The sequence below is a fragment of the Hyla sarda genome, chromosome 5 (genome assembly GCF_029499605.1).
Source record: "Hyla sarda isolate aHylSar1 chromosome 5, aHylSar1.hap1, whole genome shotgun sequence".
NCBI classification, from domain to species: domain Eukaryota; kingdom Metazoa; phylum Chordata; class Amphibia; order Anura; family Hylidae; genus Hyla; species Hyla sarda.
The window spans coordinates 304,306,963-304,330,714 of NC_079193.1; the positions used below are offsets into that span (position 1 = coordinate 304,306,963).

Below are 23,752 nucleotides of genomic sequence, written 5' to 3' on the forward strand. Positions count from 1 at the left end.
GGATGGAATTCAGGGTGAGTGACATCTTTGCCCTGATTCACCACTACGGTTCGTCTGAGTTTGACGTCAGTTTCGTTCGGCCAGAGGGTCTTGAACTCTTCTGATCAAACTACGAAGTGGCGAAGAACGAGCCCGGCTGGCAGGATTTCGCCGTAAAGGCGATTTCCCGTCAGAACTCTGTCAAGAAGGTGACCATTTTGACTCGTAACGAGTCGCTTTCTTGTTATGACATCATGACCTGGCTCGGACGGTATGGGGATGTGACGGACATGCCCAAGAATAACTTGTTGGATGAGCACGGGATCTGGTCCTGGGCCTGGACGTTTGCCGTCAAACTCAAGCATTCAGGGAGTACGGTTGCCCACATTCCGTCAGACGCCTTCCTTGGACGTGATAGGATCCAGGTCTTCTACCAGGGGCAGCCAAAGGTCTGTCACAGGTGTGGCAGCCCCACCCACTTTAGCGCAGCCTGTACAGTGCAGGTCTGCGCTTTGTGTGGTGGGGTGGGTCATCTGGCCGCATCCTGTAGGCAGATCCGTTGCCACCTGTGTGGTGTCCTCAGGCACCCTTTTAGCTGTTGTCCTAACGCCTTTGCCCTTGCAGCGGCCGCTCCAGATGAGGAGAGCTGTGAAGTTGCCTCGGCTGGGGAGGGTACGGGCAAGGAAGGGGGCGCAACAGGGCTAATGAGGAGGAAAAAGGGCCCCGCCAAAAACTAAGGCGGGAAGAAAATCGTAGAAGGAGTAGGGAGCTGGAGAGTGCCCAGGTGGCGGGGGTAGCTTCAGCCCCTGCTCCTTAAGCTGGCCCTGTAACCACTGAAGCCCAGGAGGAGAACGTACTGGATGAGGAGATCAGGAGACTTCATGGAGAGGAAGGCAATATGGCCGACCCTTCCGATTCCTCCCACTATGAAAGTGTGGATGAGGAGAGCAGGGAGAAGCCCAAAAAGAAAGACATGGGCAAAAGAAAAGGGAGAAAGAAGAGGTCTGAGCCCTCTGTTCCTTGTACTGCGGGCCAGGTCCAGAACGGAAGCCTGACTGCCCCCCCTCTGATTGACCTGTCAAACCGGTACCTCATCCTCAATAGCATCTCCTCCCCCTAGGAAGTGGGGGAGGTGCCTAGGAAGAAAGAGCCTCTGGGGGGGAACTGGGCCCTGTCCTGTCGAGGCACCTTACTCGGAGGGCAGGGCTAGACCGGGGCCGGACGGAGACGGGGACCATATGGACCAATCTGAGTCGAAAAAAAGATCCAAGAGTGGTCCCACCCTCTCGTCTTCATCGGGGGATGAGGGGGAAAAAAAGAAGGGAAAGAAAAAGTAAGGGGTGTGGCCATCTAATTTAACCCCTTAAGGACTCAGTTTTTCAGTTTTTGCACTTTCGTTTTTTCCTCCTTACCTTTTAAAAATCATAACCCTTTCAATTTTCCACCTAAAAATCCATATTATGGCTTATTTTTTGCGTCGCCAATTCTACTTTGCAGTGACATTAGGCATTTTACCCAAAAATGCACGGCAAAACGCCATTTTGTAACTTTTGGGGGCTTCCGTTTCTACGCAGTGCATATTTCGGTAAAAATTACACCTTATCATTATTCTGAAGGTCCATACGGTTAAAATGATACCCTACTTTTATAGGTTTGATTTTGTCGCACTTCTGGAAAAAATCATAACTACATGCAGGAAAATGTATACGTTTAAAAATGTCATCTTCTGACCCCTATAACTTTTTTATTTTTCCACGTACAGGGCGGTATGAGGACTCATTTTTTGCGCCGTGATCTGAAATTTTTATCGGTATGATTTTTGTTTTGATCGGACTTTTTGATCACTTTTTATTCATTTTTTAATGGTATAAAAAGTGACCAAAAATGCGCTTTTTTGGACTTTGGAATTTTTTTGCGCGTACGCCATTGACCGTGCGGTTTAATTAATTATATATTTTTATAGTTCGGACATTTACGCACGCGGCGATACCACATATGTTTATTTTAATTTTTTTTTTACACTGTTTTTTTTTTTATGGGAAAAGGGGGGGTGATTCAAACTTTTATTAGGGAAGGGGATAAATGACCTTTATTAACACTTTTTTTTTTGCTGTGTTATAGGTCCCATAGTCATTCGCCGATCGGACACCGAGGAGGCAGGTAAGGGCCCTCCCGGTGTCCTGTAAGCTGTTCGGGACACCGCGATTTCACCGCGGCGGTCCCGAACAGCCCGACTGAGCAGCCGGGTCACTTTCACTTTAGAAGCGGCGGTCAGCTTTGACCGCCGCTTCTAAAGGGTTAATACCGCACATCGCCGCGATCGGCGATGTGTGGTATTAGCCGCGGGTCCCGGCCGTTGATGAGCGCCGGGGCCGACGCGATATGATGCGGGATCGCGGTGCGATCCCGCTTCATATCGCGGGAGCCGGCACAGGACGTAAATATACGTCCTGCGTCGCTAAGGGGTTAATCACCCTGTATGGTGGCACTCACCCGATTGACGCTGGCATCTATTAACTGTGCCAGCATAAAGTCTGATATGGCTAGATTTGCAGCCTTTGATTTTCTTGGCCGTGTTGAAGCCGACATTTTCTTTTTACAGGAGACCAGGTTGTCAGATCTAGCCTCTCTGGTAAAAGCCAGAAGAGAGTGGAGGACGGGCCCTCCCACTGGTCTCTTGCGGCTGAGCCATATAGTGGGGTGGCGGTCCTTTTTACCGCTCCTGTTGAGGTACCGCTTGTATCAGGGTCTGAGGAGGAAACTCGAGCTTCTCGTTTCAACTGGAGGTAACCGAGAAGATATCTCCAGAGTGAAATCCTTGCTGATGAGGTGTCAGTACGATAGGCACGCATCTTCGGTTTTTGAGAGGGATTTTGGGAAGTACCGCTCGCCGGACCCTTACAGAAACTGTAAGATGTCAGTGAGTAGTAAAGTAATTTCCGGACTGATTGATAGCACAGGATCTCTGAATCGGTCCAGATCAGGGATCTTGGAGGTTGTCAGATCTTTCTACTCGCACCTCTTGGGGAGGAAGGATCTAGATCGAAACAAGATGTCAGTTTTCCTGGCTGAAACCATTCCTGAGCCAGGGAGTGAGACTGGCGATCGAGGGGCTTGCCCCTAAGAAGTCGCCAGGTCCGGATGGCTTAACATCAGAGTGGTACAAGACCTTTAAGGAGTCTTTAGCTCCCCTCTTGACTGAGGTATTCAATGAGTGTCTCTTCTCGGGCACTCTGCCGAAGTCAATGAGGAGGTCAGCCCTGATTCTTCTCTCAAACGGTAAAGATCCAAGCTGTATTGAGAATTGGAGGCCCATAGCTCTTCTCAATACGGACAGGAAGCTTCTGGCTAAGATACTGTTTAATCGGTTGGTGAAGTTTGCACCCCGGCTCCTTTCGGGGGCCCAGCACTGCACTGTTCCAGGCCGAAGCACCTTAAGTGCTGTCCTTAGTGTTAGGGAGGCAGTGGAGCGGAGAAGTGCAGGTCTCTGGAAGGGGTACTTGCTGTCCTTGGATCAGGCCAAAGCATTTGATCGGGTGAACCACGAGTACCTCTGGTCCGTCCTCCTGAGATATGGCTTACCGAGTACTTTTGTTAATTGGCTTAAGATTTTGTATGCAGGGGCAGAGAGTTTCCCGCTGGTGAACGGGTGGTCTGGCCGCTCTTTTGAGGTGGGGTCCGGAGTCCGTCAGGGTTGTCCTTTGAGCCCGCTCTTATATGTGTTTGCGATCGATCCCTTCCTTAGGAGGGTGAGTCGCGGACCATTGGCGGAAGTCGGGATGAGTCTGGCGGAGCTGGCTGTCACCCAGAGAGTGGTGATGTACGCTGACGATGTCACTATTTTCGTCGATGAGGTTATCTCCCGGACACCCTTCCAGAGCCCCAAGAATCAGCAAAAGTCTTAGGCATCACATTCGGCCAGGATGATTATCCCACCAAAAACTGGGATGGTAAGCTCCAGGATTCCACTCAGAGGGTGGACCAGTGGAAGGGTTGGTCTATGACCCTCAGAGAAAGGGTACACCTGATCAAATCGTACCTGCTCCCCTTGTTTATCTATCTGGGCAGTGTATGTATTTTGCCAGAGGCTTGCTACACTAGGATCTACAGCCTGTTTTTCCAGATGTCATGGGGGAACAGGATGAACCTAGTCAAGAAGGAGGTTACGTACCGCACAAGGAGACTAGGGGGTTTATCTATGGTAAACCCTGTGGTGTTCTTAACGAACACCTTCTTGAAAGCCAACATCTCAAACCTCTGGTCAGAGAAGGCTTCTCCGTGGGTACTCTCCTGCAGGGAATGGTTTTGGCCTTTCTTCCAGGAATGGGAGAGAGGAGGGCAAGTGAAGGACCTCCGTACACCCCATGGATATCTTCCGACTTATGCTACCCCAACTCTGAAGGCGATACGTCGGTGGGGTCTGGGAGTGTGGGAGATCAGGACCCAGTCAAGGCAGTTCCTTGACAAACGGGTTCTGTTGACCCACTTCCAGAAGCCTCTGGCGCTCAGTGACTGCCCAGGTCAGAATCTGAGGGTGGGGTTGTATACGTTGAACATCAAAAGAATCACCCAGAAGTTTTGGGACTTGGCCTGGCGCTGCTTTCAGGGGAAGCTATATGTAAGGGACAACCTGAAGTGAAGGAACTCTGATGACCGGGGACATCCCCGAGAAGAGTGTGGGGACACGCTGGAAAGCATGGACCACTTCCTACTTCATTGTCCCTTTAATATAGGGGTTTACAACCGGGTTGGTGCTTTCATCGGCTGGAGTCAACTTGCCGGCCTTACCTATCCGGAGTGGGCTCATGGGGCATTTAGGAACCTGGGTGGCAGAGACCGGGGTACTTTATTCTTAGTTAGCTTAGTGGTTAGGTACTACACGTGGAACGCATGGTGTTTAGTGTCAACCCAACAAAAAATCCTCTCCGAGGTGGAGGTCTGTAGGAATATCACTGGTGACCTCGGGAAGATCAGGTCTTTGGAGTATGGCAGTCTTGGTACCAGTAGGGCTTCTCTCCTATGGAGAGGGTTTTCTTTTGATGTGCCCTAGGTGCTAGACCTTTTGGGTAGAGTACCTTTTATTTTGGTTAGGGGAAGTGTTATAGGGATAGAGAGAGGGTGAGAGTAGGCTTAGTTTTAAATTTAGGGATAGAATTAGGGAGAATTGTAGGGGGGAGTTAGGGAAAGAGTTTAAAATTATTTTGAATGTATCAAGTCTGCCATCCTTCTTCCCGGTGGTGGGCTAATGCATGTGCACACTAGCATTTTGTTTTGTTTTAAGCTGATACGTTATGAAGGGCTTACAGGTGACCAAACTTGGGCCTAAAGTGGGTTGTGGTTTAGTGTGCATAAGTTTGTGTATAAATTGGTTGGGAGGAGTGCTAGGTGGGGAGGGTGTATTTGAGGGTGGTGGTGTTTTTGTTTATTTGTTTGCTTTGGGGGGGGGGGACCTGACATGGGTCAGTTAAGGACAGGACTTTGTGAACTGTATGAACAGTATGGACTCTGACCCATGTGCAGGAGGGGTGATGTGGGTGAGGGCACAGTTTTAGTGTAGGGTTTTTTCTAGGGTTTTTTTTTTAGGGTTGTCTGCTGATTTTAAAAAAAGGTTTTCTATAGTGCATATGTTTATTTATGCATATGTTTATTTATATGTTTATATATTTGTTTATTTAGATTCTATATTGTTTTGGCAGTCAGACCAGTTATGTTGATATGTGGTTTATTTGGTTTATTTCTGTTGATATGTGGTTTATTTGGTTTATTTCAGTTGAAATGTGGTTTATTTATTTATTTTTTAGTGGTGTACTTGCTATGTTTTCTGTTTTGTTTTGTTGTTTTGTTTTCTTCTTGTGTGTTTCCCGAGTATGGATGTTTTTGAGTTACAGCCAGGTAGTGCTAATTTATTTATTTATTTATTTATTTTTAAGCCAAGTTGTGCTATTTTTATGTTCATTTTCGGAATGTGTGTGTCAGTGTGCTGTTTAGATAGTTTGGTTAGGTAAGTGGGCTTATTTATTTATTATTTAGGCAGGGTTATGTTTTTGATTTATGTTATAGCTGGTTAAGCTTGTTTTCTTTTTCTTTCTGTATTGGATAAGTTTTGTATTTTTATAATAAAAAGAGTGTCAGCAGAAAGCACTGCGGTCAGACTGGAAAGAACTACACAACTTCCTCTGGAGCATACAGCAGCTGATAAGTACTGGAAGGATTACGATTTGTATATAGAAGTCATTTACAAATCTGTTCAACTTTCTGGCACCAGTTAAATTGAAAACGTGTTTTTTCCTCCGGAGAACCCCTTTACAGAAAATTTTTACCAGCCACACATTTTAACACTAATCACACCATAAATGTTATGTTCACAACACACAGAAGAGGTTTTGCCTCGGGGGTCCATAGATTACAACTGTAAAGGTAATTTCAGAAGAAAGATGCACACTGTGAAATAACCTTGTTAATAATGCCCAGAGCATGAGACTAATTGAAGTTCTGGCTTCTAAAGTAATTTCTAACCTGCAACTTCATGAACTGGTCCCGGTCAGAGACATTTGATACTTGTATTTTAGAGAATCTGACAGCTAGTTCACCCTCACTTAACCTAGTATACTGGCTTATAGTGCGGGTGAAGAGTTGTAAAATGAGGGGTTACAAATTAAATTTGTTGGTTAAGTGCTGTGTTATGCTTGTAAATAGTTTTATTACTAATGCGATCCAGCGTGCATTGGAGGCAGGGAGCAGGCTGGCCGAGCTCCCATATCTCCTCCATATTCCCCTGTGGGCCTATCCCCTTCATTATTATTATTATTATATTAATGAAGGCTGTGGATTAGTGCTCTAGTCTCACCCGTGGCCTTCATAAGCATAATAATGAAGAGGGCAAGGCCAAAGGGATAATATGGAGGAGACAGGGGAGCTCAACCAGCCGGTTCCCCACCTCCAATGCGCGCTGGGGCACATTAGGAATAAAGTTATTTTCAAGCATAACTCAACACCTAAACAATGAATTTCAGTGAGTAACCCCTCATCTTACAGCTCTTCACCCGCACTATAACCAGTATACTGGGTTTCGTGTGGGAGAACGAGCTGTCAGCTAATATGAAGCAATGTATGGGAGTGGATACAAAGGGAGGATTTTGGACTCTACATTATACAAGGTACTATGCAGAACACGTTATCTATGATCAGAACAACACTTGAAACAAAGAGATGCTGCAAAATGTTTTGATCAAAAAGTGCACTAAGAGCCTAAATTTTTTGACCAGGAATGCTGCTGCAATATTCTTTTTGTATACTTTGTATTTGCATTGTATTTGCTTTATATTTAATTTTGCTCTACAAAATTAAAGGTGACACATCTTTAAAGATGAGAAATATGAGTGCCTCCAGTGCAGTATGTGCCTCCAACTGTTGCAAAGCTGCAACTCCCAGCATGCCAAGACAGCCTTATTAGATGACCAGATGGAGTGATCAACTGCCTGACGCTCAACGAGAGGATTCATGGGAAATGTAGGCTACAATAACGAACCCACATCATTGTGTTATTGTAAACATGCATGTCACATCACCAAAAAGAGTTAAGCAAAAGGCATACACAATGGGGGGTATTTATCAATTTTGCCTGTTGACATTTTCTTTTTACCCTTTTTCTTCACTTTGGTTTTTACGGACGTGCGCCAATTTATCATTTGGCGCACGTTGTTAGTAATTTTGGCACAAACGCCCAAATCAGCCTTTTACACAGAACTTACCACCACAGAGGACAGCATATTTTACCCTGTAGAGCAGCCTTTTCAGCAGTATATCAGCAAGCGACATGAGTTATTTTCTTTTGTGGGGTTTAACTTGAGTGTTTTTGTTTATTTTGGTTACTTTTAGTGCTTACCTTTCCTGTACCTGTGTGGCCATGTCCAATGCTGGCTCAACAGATGGTGAAGGTCCCTCAGAGACAACCATGTCGCAGGATATTAATCCCGGAGGTGTCGCTGCTTTCACAAAAAAAAAAAAAAAATGTATTTTGACGCCTTTACATTTTCTGACATTGCTATGTGTGTTTTCCATGTACACAATTTCTTGGCGGTGAATTGAGCCCAAAAAAAAAAAAAACCTAAAGGTGCAAAATTGCCCAAAGATCGATTGGTGCAAATTAGGGATCGATTATCGGTTTGGCCGATATTATCGGCCGATAATCACGATTTTGGGCATTATCGGTATTGGCAATTACCTTGGCGACAATCCGATAATGCCCCGCCCCCCACACCGCCCCCACCGCAACGCGACCCCCCTCCCCCCAAAGACCCACCGCACCGCCCCACCGCACCGCGTCCCACCCCCCCACGCACCGTCCCGGCCCCATTGCCTCCCCCATCCCCGGTTTTATAATTACCTGTTCCCGGGGCCCGCGGCGATAGGACCCAGGACCCCCAGACAGGCAGGAAGAGAGAAGCGGGTGGCGGCAGCGGTCTATGGCACCACAAAAGCCGCTGCAGTTCATTGATTTAAAGCACCCGCTTTAGATCAATGATCTGCAGCGGTGCCACGGGGGATAAATACCCGAATATCGGTAAAGTTATCAGCCCTAACCTCCACAGATTATCGGTATCGGCCCTAAAAAGATGATATCGGTCGATCCCTAGTGCAAATGATGAATCACTGACCAAAGCAAAAATCACACACAGGACCATGTGGAGAGAATGTGCCAAACTTTGTTGCAACAAAGAATTGCGAAAAAATTACGGAAAAAAACCACACATAAATCCGTTGATAAATACCCCCCATTATTCTCTAATAATAACCCATGCTGCACTATATAACCCAAAAAATTATACGGTAATTCCTGGAATGCTTCTTCGGCTGTCCGAGCATGCTGGGAGTTGTAGTTTTGCAACAGCTGGAGGCACGCTGGTTGGGAAACACTGGTATAGACAGTAAAACCTGTTCGCTGCATGCCAGTGATAAGTAGAAATACATTTTGCAGGCCTCGGCAGTAAACCATTTCAATCATTCCATTGTACCAAGCAGGTATTAAATCTAGGGATACGGCTCGATAGTCTGTGGGTTTTGACAGTCACAGAAAATACATTCTACTGATAAATGTATAAAAAAAGGCAGCGACAGCGCTGTGTGTTTGGGGATTGTTAGAGCTCGGATTCCGGAAAACTGAATGATCCTTACGGGATTGATACCATTGGTGTGATACATTTATTTGTAGTCCAACAGCAATAAAAAAAATAGTCTGAATTACTGATACTTTATAGGTTCTTATTACCGACAGGAGGATGTAAGCCAATGTACTATTTTATTTCCAGCTAATGACAGATGCAATGATATAGCTGAAGAGGAAATGTATAATATACATAAATAAGTAAAAATAATTAATAAATAAATAAATAATATAAATAATATTATACCTAAATAAATAAAAATAATTAATAAAACAATAATATAAATAATAATAAAATAATAATAATATACTTTTAGAATAATCACTGCAAAATTCCAATGTAATACTGGAGCTTAAAGGGGTACTCCGGCGCTAAGACATCTTATTCCCTATCCAAAGGATAGGGGATAAGATGCCTGATTGCGGGAGTCCCGCCGATGGGGACCCCCGTGATCTTTCACGCAGCACCCTGTTACCATCAGGCCCCGGAGCATGTTCGCTCCGGGTTTGATGACTGACGATCACGGGGCTGGAGTATTGTGACATCACGGCTCCACCCCCGTGTGATGTCACGCTCCGCCCCCTCAATGCAAGCCTATGGGAGGGAGCGAACATGCTCCAGGGGTTGATGGTAACGGGGTGCTGCGTGAAAGATCACGGGGTCCCCAGCGGATAGGGGATAAGATGTCTTAGCGCTAGAGTACCCCTTTAATTAAGGATGTAGAGGGAGAGTTCCATGTGGTGCCCAGAGCTCAGGAGCTTTACACAGTACTTGCATTTGGGGTATACAGGACAACATGCAGCGGAGTGGTCCAGCTGTGTACCAGGCGGATACAGAGGAGCACTTACCGTATATACCCGAATATAAGCCGAGGCCTCTAATTTCACCCCAAAAACCTGGGGAAAACGTATTGACTCAAGCATAAGCCTAGGGCGGAAAATACATCATCCCCCCCCCCCCCCTCCCCCTGTCATCCACCCCCCACCCCCCCCCCCCCCCCGTCACCATCCCGACCCCCTGTTATTATCCATTATTATCCAATACCCATTATCCCCCCTGTTATCATCCAGACCCCCCTCATCGTCACATGCGTAGTGACGTCCGTGCGCAGGGATGCCCCTGATGTCACGGACCTCTGCTGTGCACGGACATCCCTGCGTCAATGCAGCGTCACTAGTCCGGAGCAGTGAAGAGGGCCTTCGAGTCAAGATGGATGGCCCGGACTGGCTCACCCTCCCCACTGGAATTCGTATGGTCCCTGCAGCGTAGTTGGGTGCGATGGACGGCCTGGCCGATCCCCCTCGCCCCCCACCAGTATGCCACTCGAGTATAAGCTGAGGAGGATGTTTTCAGCACGAAAAATCGTGCTGAAAAACTCAGCTTATACTCAAGTATATACGGTAATCGAGTTGGACAGTATAAGAAAATATAGTTCTTTGCTTTAAAAAAAACTGTTCCACAGCAGTCCTCAGGATTTATCTGGCATTACACGCTCGATAAAAGTGGTTATCCTGCAGGAGGGTTTATTTCAGGACTTAGGCACAGGGTTTAAAAAACAAACAAAACACTTTTATTTATCTCCTGCGCTGCAGTGTTTGCCTCAGTGAACCCCTCTGGTCCCCAGTGGCGATTCCCTTCTGCTCAGAAATCGTGACGCCTGAAGTGACATCAGAACCTGGAGTGTCCCACTGCCCCTCAGCCAATCACTGGCCAAGGCTGGACATCACTGTGGCCAGTGATTGGATGAGGGGGAGTGTGACACTCCAGGCCCGGGCGTCATGATTTCTAAACAGAAGAGGGGCACTGCCTGGGAGCGAGTCTCCAGAACCACTGCTGGAACGCAGGATGTAAAAGTAAAAGTATTTATATATTTTTTCAACCCTGTTATGTGCCTGTTAAGTCCTGGAAAACAAACCCTCCCGCTGGATAACCCCTTTAAGCTGCAATACCACACACAAACTGAGGACAAGAGTAGCATTGTTTCTGGAAGAAAGCAGCTATGTCTTTTTCCTAACCCTGCATGCATTTCTGGAAAGAAATAACATTACAGGTTATGGATACTAGATTTATAGGAACAAAACTTTGATCCTGGGATTTATTTTGATGCCATATTTGGAATCGGGAATACATTTCACAGTAGGGACCCAATAGGGATATAGGTTAAACTTCATGGTCTTTTTTCAATCTAATGAACTACTGTATGTAGCACTTAGAATATTTCACCTTTCTGTCATCTAGGGGAAAAACCCTTATACAGTAGACGACTAGTGCTGGCTTTTGCTTTTCCACCTTTAGCGTATGTTCATGTTACGCCGAGCGCTCCGGGTTCCCGCTCCTCCCCGGAGCGCTCGCTTCACCTCCTCCGCTGCAGCGCCCCGGTCACGTCCTCTGACCCGGGGCGCTGCGATCCTGCTGCTAGCCGGGATGCGATTCGCGATGCGGGTAGCGCCCGCTCGCGATGCGCACCCCGGCTCTCCTACCTGACTCGCTCCCCGTCTGTTCTGTCCCGGCGCGCGCGGCCCCGCTCCCTAGGGCGCGCGCGCGCCGGGTCTCTGCGATTTAAAGGGCCACTGCGCCGCTGATTGGCGCAGTGGTTCCAATTAGAGTTATCACCTGTGCACTCCCTATATTACCTCACTTCCCTTGCACTCCCTTGCCGGATCTTGTTGCCTTAGTGCCAGTGAAAGCGTTCCTTGTGTGTCCCTTGCCAGTGTTTCCAGACCTTCTGCCGTTGCCCCTGACTACGATCCTTGCTGCCTGCCCCGACCTTCTGCTACGTCCGACCTTGCTTCTGCCTACTCCCTTGTACCGCGCCTATCTTCAGCAGCCAGAGAGGTGAGCCGTTGCTAGTGGATACGACCTGGTCACTACCGCCGCAGCAAGACCATCCCGCTTTGCGGCGGGCTCTGGTGAAAACCAGTAGTGGCTTAGAACCGGTCCACTAGCACGGTCCACGCCAATCCCTCTCTGGCACAGAGGGTCCACTACCTGCCAGCCGGCATCGTGACAGTAGATCCGGCCATGGATCCCGCTGAAGTTCCTCTGCCAGTTGTCGCTGACCTCACCACGGTGGTCGCCCAGCAGTCACAACAGATTGCGCAACAAGGCCAACAGCTGTCTCAACTGACCGTTATGCTACAACAGTTGCTACCACAGCTTCAGCAGTCATCTCCTCCGCCAGCTCCTGCACCTCCTCCGCAGCGAGTGGCCGCTCCTGGGATACGCTTATCCTTGCCGGATAAGTTTGATGGGGACTCTAAGTTTTGCCGTGGCTTCCTTTCCCAATGTTCCCTGCATCTGGAGATGATGTCGGACCTGTTTCCCACTGAAAGGTCTAAGGTGGCTTTCGTAGTCAGTCTTCTGTCCGGAAAAGCCCTGTCATGGGCCACACCGCTCTGGGACCGCAATGACCCCGTCACTGCCTCAGTACACTCCTTCTTCTCGGAAATCCGAAGTGTCTTTGAGGAACCTGCCCGAGCCTCTTCTGCTGAGACTGCCCTGTTGAACCTGGTCCAGGGTAATTCTTCCGTTGGCGAGTATGCCGTACAATTCCGTACACTTGCTTCAGAATTGTCCTGGAATAATGAGGCCCTCTGCGCGACCTTCAAAAAAGGCCTATCCAGCAACATTAAAGATGTTCTGGCCGCACGAGAAATTCCTGCTAATCTACATGAACTTATTCACCTAGCCACTCGCATTGACATGCGTTTTTCTGAAAGGCGTCAGGAACTCCGCCAAGATATGGACTCTGTTCGCACGAGGCGTTTCGTCTCCTCGGCTCCTCTCTCCTCTGGTCCCCTGCAATCTGTTCCTGTGCCTTCCGCCGTGGAGGCTATGCAGGTCGACCGGTCTCGCCTGACACCTCAAGAGAGGACACGACGCCGTATGGAGAACCTCTGCCTGTACTGTGCTAGTACCGAACACTTCCTGAGGGATTGTCCTATCCGTCCTCCCCGCCTGGAAAGACGTACGCTGACTCCGCACAAAGGTGAGACAGTCCTTGATGTCTACTCTGCTTCTCCACGTCTTACTGTGCCTGTGCGGATGTCTGCTTCTGCCTTCTCCTTCTCTACAGTGGCCTTCTTGGACTCTGGTTCTGCAGGAAATTTTATTTTGGCCTCTCTCGTCAACAGGTTCAACATCCCAGTGACCAGTCTCGCCAGACCCCTCTACATCAATTGTGTAAATAATGAAAGATTGGACTGTACCATACGTTTCCGCACGGAGCCCCTTCTTATGAGCATCGGATCTCATCATGAGAGGATTGAACTTTTGGTCCTCCCCAATTGCACCTCGGAGATTCTCCTTGGACTTCCCTGGCTTCAACTTCATTCCCCAACCCTGGATTGGTCCACTGGGGAGATCAAGAGTTGGGGGTCCTCTTGTTCCAAGAACTGTCTAAAACCGGTTCCCAGTAACCCTTGCCGTAACTCTGTGGTTCCTCCAGTAACCGGTCTCCCCAAGGCCTATATGGACTTCGCGGATGTTTTCTGCAAAAAACAAGCTGAGACTCTACCTCCTCACAGGCCTTATGATTGCCCTATCGACCTCCTCCCGGGTACTACTCCACCCCGGGGCAGAATTTATCCTCTCTCTGCCCCAGAGACTCTTGCCATGTCCGAATACGTCCAGGAGAATCTAAAAAGGGGCTTTATCCGTAAATCCTCCTCTCCTGCCGGAGCCGGATTTTTCTTTGTCTCCAAAAAAGATGGCTCCCTACGTCCTTGCATTGACTACCGCGGTCTTAATAAAATCACGGTTAAGAACCGCTACCCCTTACCCCTCATCTCTGAACTCTTTGATCGCCTCCAAGGTGCCCACATCTTCACTAAATTGGACTTAAGAGGCGCCTATAACCTCATCCGCATCAGAGAGGGGGACGAGTGGAAAACGGCATTTAACACCAGAGATGGACACTTTGAGTATCTGGTCATGCCCTTTGGACTGTGCAATGCCCCTGCCGTCTTTCAAGACTTTGTCAATGAAATTTTTCGTGATCTATTATACTCCTGTGTTGTGGTATATCTGGACGATATCCTAATTTTTTCTGCCAATCTAGAGGAACACCGCCGGCATGTCCGTATGGTTCTTCAGAGACTTCGTGACAACCAACTCTATGCCAAAATTGAGAAATGTCTGTTTGAATGCCAATCTCTTCCTTTTCTAGGATATTTGGTCTCTGGCCAGGGACTACAGATGGATCCAGACAAACTCTCTGCCGTCTTAAATTGGCCACGCCCCTCCGGACTCCGTGCTATCCAACGCTTTTTGGGGTTCGCCAATTATTACAGGCAATTTATTCCACATTTTTCTACCATTGTGGCTCCTATCGTGGCTTTAACCAAGAAAAATGCTGATCCCAAGTCCTGGCCTCCTCAAGCAGAAGACTCCTTTAAACAACTCAAGTCTGCCTTTTCTTCGGCTCCCGTGCTCTCCAGACCTGACCCTTCCAAACCCTTCCTATTGGAGGTTGATGCCTCCTCAGTAGGAGCTGGAGCTGTTCTTCTACAAAAAAATCCTTCCGGGCATGCTGTCACTTGTGGTTTTTTCTCTAGGACCTTCTCTCCAGCGGAGAGGAACTACTCCATCGGGGATCGAGAACTTCTAGCCATTAAATTAGCACTTGAGGAATGGAGGCATCTGCTGGAGGGATCAAGATTTCCTGTTATTATCTACACCGACCACAAGAACCTCTCCTACCTCCAGTCGGCCCAACGGCTGAATCCTCGCCAGGCCCGGTGGTCTCTGTTCTTTGCCCGATTTAATTTTGAGATTCACTTTCGTCCTGCCGATAAGAACATTAGAGCCGATGCTCTCTCTCGTTCCTCGGATGCCTCAGAAGTTGATCTCCCTCCGCAACACATCATTCCACCTGACTGCCTGATCTCCACTTCTCCTGCCTCCATCAGACAGACTCCTCCAGGAAAGACCTTTGTTTCTCCACGCCAACGCCTCGGAATCCTCAAATGGGGTCACTCCTCCCATCTCGCAGGTCATGCGGGCATCAAGAAATCTGTGCAACTCATCTCCCGCTTCTATTGGTGGCCAACTCTGGAGACGGATGTTGGGGACTTTGTGCGAGCCTGCACTATCTGTGCCCGGGATAAGACTCCTCGCCAGAAGCCCGCTGGTTTTCTTCATCCTCTGCCTGTCCCCGAACAGCCTTGGTCTCTGATTGGTATGGATTTTATTACTGATTTACCCCCTTCCCGTGGCAACACCGTTATTTGGGTGGTCGTTGATCGATTCTCCAAAATGGCACATTTCATTCCTCTTCCTGGTCTTCCTTCTGCGCCTCAGTTGGCTAAACAATTTTTTGTACACATTTTTCGTCTTCACGGGTTGCCTACGCAGATTGTCTCGGATAGAGGGGTCCAATTCGTGTCTAAATTCTGGAGAGCTCTCTGTAAACAACTCAAGATTAAATTAAATTTTTCCTCTGCATATCATCCCCAGTCCAATGGACAAGTAGAAAGAATTAACCAGATCCTGGGTGATTATTTGCGACATTTTGTTTCCTCCCGCCAGGATGACTGGGCAGATCTCCTTCCATGGGCCGAATTCTCGTATAACTTCAGGGTCTCTGAATCTTCCTCCAAATCCCCATTTTTCGTGGTGTACGGCCGTCACCCTCTTCCCCCCCTCCCTACCCCCTTGCCCTCTGGTCTGCCCGCTGTGGATGAAATTTCTCGTGACCTTTCCATTATATGGAGAGAGACCCAAAATTCTCTCTTACAGGCTTCTTCACGCATGAAGAGGTTCGCGGATAAGAAAAGAAGAGCTTCCCCCGTTTTTTCCCCTGGAGACAAGGTATGGCTCTCCGCTAAATATGTCCGCTTCCGTGTCCCTAGCTACAAGTTGGGACCACGCTATCTTGGTCCTTTCAAAATTCTGTGTCAAATTAATCCTGTCTCTTATAAACTTCTTCTTCCTCCTTCTCTTCGTATCCCTAATGCCTTTCACGTCTCTCTTCTCAAACCACTCATCCTCAACCGTTTTTCTCCCAAATCTGTTCCTCCCACTCCTGTTTCCGGCTCCTCGGACGTCTTCTCGGTCAAGGAGATTTTGGCTGCCAAAAAGGTCAGAGGAAAAAATTTTTTTTTAGTAGACTGGGAGGGTTGTGGTCCTGAAGAGAGATCCTGGGAACCTGAGGACAACATCCTTGACAAAAGTCTGCTCCTCAGGTTCTCAGGCTCCAAGAAGAGGGGGAGACCCAAGGGGGGGGGTACTGTTACGCCGAGCGCTCCGGGTTCCCGCTCCTCCCCGGAGCGCTCGCTTCACCTCCTCCGCTGCAGCGCCCCGGTCACGTCCTCTGACCCGGGGCGCTGCGATCCTGCTGCTAGCCGGGATGCGATTCGCGATGCGGGTAGCGCCCGCTCGCGATGCGCACCCCGGCTCTCCTACCTGACTCGCTCCCCGTCTGTTCTGTCCCGGCGCGCGCGGCCCCGCTCCCTAGGGCGCGCGCGCGCCGGGTCTCTGCGATTTAAAGGGCCACTGCGCCGCTGATTGGCGCAGTGGTTCCAATTAGAGTTATCACCTGTGCACTCCCTATATTACCTCACTTCCCTTGCACTCCCTTGCCGGATCTTGTTGCCTTAGTGCCAGTGAAAGCGTTCCTTGTGTGTCCCTTGCCAGTGTTTCCAGACCTTCTGCCGTTGCCCCTGACTACGATCCTTGCTGCCTGCCCCGACCTTCTGCTACGTCCGACCTTGCTTCTGCCTACTCCCTTGTACCGCGCCTATCTTCAGCAGCCAGAGAGGTGAGCCGTTGCTAGTGGATACGACCTGGTCACTACCGCCGCAGCAAGACCATCCCGCTTTGCGGCGGGCTCTGGTGAAAACCAGTAGTGGCTTAGAACCGGTCCACTAGCACGGTCCACGCCAATCCCTCTCTGGCACAGAGGGTCCACTACCTGCCAGCCGGCATCGTGACAGTTCACACTACGGAATTCCCGCGGACTTCCACGGGCGGAATTCTGCGGTGTGAACTTAACATTAGCGTGAATGGGTCTCCACAAGACCCGTTCACACTGCGGAATTTCAGTGGCGGACAATTCCGCCGCTGAAATTGTTCCGTGCAAAGAAAGAACATGTTCATTTTTTGCACGGATTCCGCAAGCACTGCACAGCCGTCAATGGCCTCGCGGACCTAGCACTGAAGTATTTCCGTCGGCGGCCGCCAGACGGAATCTCCACCGCAGTGTGAACGCACCGTTAAAGTCATGGGCCCAGATTTATCAAAGAATGTCTACGGTAGAGCTATTTTCCCACATTTATTTGGGTGGTGGGTTTGACTAGCGTCTATGTTATTTATCAAGAAGGTGCAGCAGGATGATGAGTTTTGTGCAGCTCTGCTGTGGTGGGAAAAGCTCTACCACATACACTTTATCTATCCGCTTGTGAGGGAGGGAAGTAGACACTTTCCCGGGTCCTGAATTTGGCAGGTTAGGTGTTTTTAATTACTTTCACAGAACTGCCGGGACATTTGTACTTGAATTTTAGACACTACAATCAAATTTGATTGAAGTGTCTAAGGGGTTAAAGCTGGGCATCACCGTGATCAGTGATGTCTGGCATTAGAGATGGGTCCTGGTGGCAGATAGCCGCCAGGATCACCCAGCTATGACCCACACAGGTTGAATTGCAGAAGGTAGAAGTGATTCTCATGTCTCCTGGTAGGTGGTGTACCTTTGCGCACAAAATAGCGACTTTAGACAAAAGTCGCAAATAATAAATATGTGACCACTGCATGGTCAAAAAGAAAAAGTTCTACGGGTAGGTAAAAAGAGTGAAACAGTCTTTTTTTTTTTATATGAGAGACGATGAAAATGTTGATAGATAACTTGACCATTGAAATAGATTCTCCTAATGGATGGCTTAGGCTAGGTTCACACTACTAAATTCCGCCTGTCTGCTTGCAAAATCTTTAGAGTAATTTCCACCTCCAAAGCCTATTTTCAGTCACTCTGCCTCCATTTCACATTGGGTAAAAATCCACCTTCAAATGAGAGTCTTAAAGTCATCAAAGTCAATGGGATTCTGCTGCGAAAATCCGCCTGAAAAAAAGAGCACCACCATTCTTCAAGGTGGAAATTTGAAAGCGGAAATTCTGCTCACAAATTCCACTTCAAAAATTCCGAAGTGTGAATGGGTGCACAGAAAACTCATTAACTCGCATGTACATTTTAGTAAACAGAATTTCTGTCTGCAATTGCAAAGCGGAACTTAGAGGCGGAATGACGCAAGTTGAAATTCTGCTCTGTGAATAGCCCCTTAGGCACTACGGAATCCCCGGCAGAAAATTTCCACTCGGAGATTCCGAGTGCAGCCAGCGCTAGGACCGCGCGGACACTGAGCAATTCAAATTCAAGCGGATTTTCCGTTCACAAATTCAGAAGTGTGAATTTGTGAATGGAAACCCATTCACTATACAGTACATTTTAGTAAGCGGAATTTCTGCCTGCAATTTCAAAGCAAAATTGCAGGCAGAAATTCTGTAGTGTGAACCTAGCCTTACACTATGCAGAACAGGAATGAGTTGCTGCACTACAGTTCAATGCTAATCATGTGACAGTCAGAAGCTCCGCCCACCACACCGTTTTCATTATGAAAGGGAAGTGGATAAAAAAAAAGAAAGGAAATAAGGTCATCCTGAATATTTTTTTTCAGAGACAGACATTTACTTTCACACATAATAAAATATTACATTTGCTGTAGAAAGTGGAACATGGTAAAACCCCTTTAAATGTTACAATAACATTTTGGATTTGATTACAGATTGGCCTATGAATGCATATTTCTACAATGTTAAGGACTTACGACTAAGGAGTAACCCCACCCACCCCACCCGCATCAAGAACTTTTCTTGTTTTATGATGTCTCCTGTACATTTTATAATGGATCCTTATAATAAAAGAAGCACGTCTTATACAGCGTCTCCGACTGAGCGCTGGATTTTCTTTCTGGTTTTGTACATTTAACTTGCTGAACCTGCAAATATCACAGCGAAAGAGCCGACACTACTTCATGTCCTACAACATAAAGGAGGCCCAAGAATCCCTGTGAGATCACGTTTAATGGCTTATTATCCATTTCTTACAATTTGTTTAAAAATAAAGGCAATGCAAAAAATTGGGGAGAAAAAAAATAATTGGTTGAAATAAAGCCATAGCGGTGTCTAAAAGATATATACGGCCAGCATTTATCATTGTGTTTACCCATTTTTTCTGTCTATATTTGGTGCTATTTTGGCGAAATTGTCCTTTTTTGCGCCTTTTGGTTTACCCATTTCTGTCATTTTGAGTTGTGAAAAGGTGCAAAAAAGGCGCAAAACCACCAAAAAGGCGCAAAACTAAGGCTGGGCGGTATGACCAAATGCGTGTATCATGGTATTTTTTAAACTTTCGGCGGTTCCACGGTATATAACTGTATTTCCTAGACCCCCCCCCCCCCCATATTAATTATCAGCCCACATCCCCACCGGGGTACTACTCACATATGTCACCCGCATGCGCTGCCCTCCACATCCTGTTTGTTGCGTCCTCCGGCGCTGGCACACTATACTGTGCGGTATCCCTATGCCTGGGCTGCAAAAGGTAAACAAAATAAACTTTAACGCACCTACGTCGGCCTTACGCTGGGGACGGAAACATCAGAGAGCTGTCAGCCTATCACCAGCCGCAGCGATGCTCCGCCTCGGCCGGTGATAGGCTGAGCCCACTGTCATGTAAGAAGCCGGCTCCTTACATGACAGTGGGCTCAGTCTATCACCGGCTGAGGCGGAGCATCGCTGCGGCTGGTGATAGGCTGACAGCTCTCTGACATTCCCGTCCCCAGGAAACAAGCGAGGCCAGTACCGGACCAACGGGAGGGGGTTAAAGTTTTTTTTGTTTATTTTTTGCAGCCCGGGCATAGGGATACTGCACAGTATAGAGCAGTGGTCTCCAACCTGCGGACCTCCAGCTGTAGCAAAACTACAACTCCCAGCATGCCCGGACAGCCAACGGCTGGGAGTTGTAGTTTTGCAACATCTGGAGGTCCGCAGGTTGGAGACCACTGGTATAGAGTGTCAGCGCCGGCGGCCGCAACCAACAGGACGAGGAGGGCAGCGCTTGCGGTTGACATGTGAGTAGTACCCTGATGTGGACAGCGATGGGCTAATAATTAATTGGGGGACAGCGCTGGGCTGATAATTAATTGGGGGGCAGAACAGCGCTCGCTGGTCACATAGGATTACTTCCCAGATGTGGGGACAGCGCAGCGCTGGGCTGATTCATTCATTCCCGAGGGGGAGGTGCCAAACCGGTATTGCAGTATGGGTTAAAATTCACATCGTGCAGCACAAAAATTTCGGTATGAACTGGTATACCGCCCAACCCTACGCAAACTGCCAAAAACCTACACCAGACTTAGCTTAGCTTTTTGGTGTATGTGAAGAGTGAAATTTCAGAAAATGGGACCTGCATAAAATGTATCAAATGCTCTGCTACCATTTAATACATCTGGTGCTCATACACATTACCAGTTTTGTATATGTAGGGGGCTCAGCTACAATAATAGATGTATTGGGATTGCAAACAGAATACACAATACCAGCACACAAAAAAGGTGTAGAAAAATGCTTCATTTACACCTACATTGATGAACACCCCCATAAAGCGGTGGCTGAAAAAGAAGAAACAATAACTCTGAAATGGCTGACAGGGGAGAACACTTGTACACTGCTCAAAAAAATTATGGGAACACTTAAACAACACAATGTAACTCCAAGTCAATCACACTTCTGTGAAATCACACTGTCCACTCAGGAAGCAACACTGATTGACAATCAATTTCACATGTTGTTGTGCAAATGGAACAGACAACAGGTGGAAATTATAGGCAATTAGCAAGACGCCCCCAATAAAGGAGTGGTTCTTCAGGTGGTGACCACAGACCACTTCTCAGTTCATATGCTTCCTGGCTGATGTTTCGGTCACTTTTGAATGCTGGCGGAGCTTTCACTCTAGTGGTAGAATGAGACGGAGTCTACAACCCACACAAGTGGCTCAGGTAGTGAAGCTCATCCAGGCTGTCCCATCAATGCGAGCTGTGGCAAGAAGGTTTGCTGTGTCTGTCAGCATAGTGTCCAGAGCATGGAGGTGCTACCAGGAGACAGGTAAGTACATCAGGAGACGTGGAGGAGGGCAACATCCCAGCAGCAGGACCGCTACCTCCGCCTTTGTGCAAGGAGGAGCACTGCCAAAGCCCTGCAAAATGACCTCCAGCAGGCCACAAATGTGCATATGTCCACTCAAACGGTCGGAAGCAGACTCCATGAGGGGGCTATAAGGGCCCGACGTCCACAGGTGGGGGTTGTGCTTACAGCCCAACACCATGCAGGACGTTTAGCATTTGCCAGAGAACACAAAGATTGGCTAATTCGCCACTGGTGCCCTGTGCTCTTCACAGATGAAAGCAGGTTCACACTGAGCACATGTGACAGGCGTGACAGAGTCCGGAGACACCATGGAGAACGTTCTGCTGCCTACAACATCCTCCAGCATGACCGGTTTGGCGGTGGGTCAGTAATGTATGGGGTGACATTTCTTTGGGGGCCGTACAGCTCTCCATGTGCTTGCCAGAGGTAGCATGACTGCCATTGGTACCAAGATGAGATCCTCAGACCCCTTGTGAGACCATATGCTGGTGCGGTTGGCTCTAGGTTCCTCCTAATGCAAGACCATGCTAGACCTCATGTGGCTGGAGTGTGTCAGAGGAAGGCATTGATGCTATGGACTGGCCCGCCCATTCCCCAGACCTGAATCTGATTGAGCACATCTGGGACATCATGTCTCGCTCCATCCACCAACACCACGTTGCACCACAGACTGTCCAGGAGTTGGCGGATGCTTTAGTCCAGGTCTGGGAGGACATCCCTCAGGAGACCATCCGCCACCTCATCAGGAGCATGCCCAGGCATTTTAGGGAGGTCATACGGGCACGTGGAAGCCACACACACTACTGAGCCTCATTGTGACTTGTTTTAAGGACATGACATCAAAGTTGGATCAGCCTGTAGTGTGGTTTTCCACTTTGATTTTGAGTGTGACTCCATATCCAGACCTCCATGGGTTGATAAATTTGATTTCCATTGATAATTTTTGTGTGATTTTGTTGTCAGCACATTCAAATATGTAAAGACGAAATTATTTCATACGATTAGTTTATTCATTCAGATCTAGGACGTGTTATCTTAGTGTTCCCTTTATTTTTTTGAGCAGTGTACTGTATCTACATAGCAGAAGAAGGGACTTGAGGTCAGCTCTTTCTTGCCAGACATTTCACTCCTGACACATGACCACTAGGGGCGCTGCCGGGACTCCACCATGTACACACACCTGGGTGCTGCTTGCTTCGCTATGGCAACAAACAGGACGCTTTGGAGTCAGCATTTTCCTGCACACAATGGCTCCATGTAACAATGTCTCCCTGTGCCCTGATACAATTTACAGTTGGCAACTGTATAGGCAGAGAGATGGGGCATGCTGCAGCCCTGGCACTGTATGGCATCCAGTACAGCAGCAGCCCCCAGTATACACAGTATATACAGTGCAGCAACACATACATTTATTATGCATCCTGGTCCTTTATCTGCCATTGGCCAAATCGGTGCACTAGTAATCCTAGGTGAAATCTCCATATACAGGGAGCCCCCCATGTGAGTGCATATCCCCCCTGTATGTAATATATAATCATTGCCATAAATCCATACAAAGGGGAAAAAAAGGGAGGGAGGGGGTCCATGTGATTTACATGATGCATTTTACATTATGCATTATCCCTGTCTGCTCTCATACATAGCACATGGCTGGTTTGCAGTCATAGGGAAGTGTGCAAGGCACATTAACCCTCTCAGTGCCTGCTCTCTCAAACACACTCACCTCAAAGAGAGGACCGATCTTATTGGTGTCCAGGTAGATCTGAATCCGATTTTGCTGTCGAGACGCCATCAGGACCCCCTCAATATATCCCGATCCAGAGGGCTGTCACCTCCTCCCCCTCCCTCTCTCTCCGGTGCTGCAAGCAAGTGCCTGAACTTCACCCAATGCAATGCAAGCCCCCGGGCTCCAGTAGGATCAGCTGGAGGAATGGAGAAGTAGTGGTGGCATTGCTTTAGGAGAGAAGAGTTGCAATAAGGATGCAGGGAAGGGGAAAGTGCATGGTGAGAGTCTTCCCTCCCTCTCTCCGCCTCTCTCCCTCTTATTGTAGGTGCTTGGTTACAAGAACAACAGCAGCAGCAGCTCCTGCCCACTCCCTGGGCTGAGACAGGCAGAGCCCCACATCCTTCTGCACTGGGCAACTTCAGCTTGTAGCATAGCCCTGTGACTTCAGCCTGTGATAGGGTGATGGGGCACACAGCCCTGGGTTGTCATAGTACCTCCCTGCCATTGCTTAACTGCCCCCCTATTTGGTATTGTGTTTCTAAGGCAGTGTTTCCTAACCAGGGTGCCTCCAGCTGTTGCAAAATTACAACTCCCAGCATGCCCGGACAGCCGAAGGCTGTCCGGGCATGCTGGGAGTTATAGTTTTGCAACAGCTGGAGGCACCCTGGTTGGGAAACACTGTTCT

The 23,752-nt window shown here is 48.2% G+C and overlaps 1 protein-coding gene across 3 annotated transcripts in view; it reads right to left on the reverse strand.

Annotated features, from left to right (window-relative positions):
- The window catches only part of C5H8orf34 (chromosome 5 C8orf34 homolog), a 355,582-nt gene extending 332,156 nt beyond the window's left edge, over positions 1 to 23,426 (reverse strand). For 2 of the 3 annotated variants that reach the window (XM_056522121.1, XM_056522120.1), the window contains exon 1: positions 23,065 to 23,426. In XM_056522121.1, coding sequence (XP_056378096.1) covers positions 23,065 to 23,133 — 69 coding nt within the window. In that variant the 5' untranslated portion in view covers positions 23,134 to 23,426. The remainder of the gene's footprint in view (positions 1 to 23,064) is intronic. The other variant, XM_056522122.1, reaches the window with a different exon arrangement.
- Positions 23,427 to 23,752: the final 326 nt, after the last annotated feature.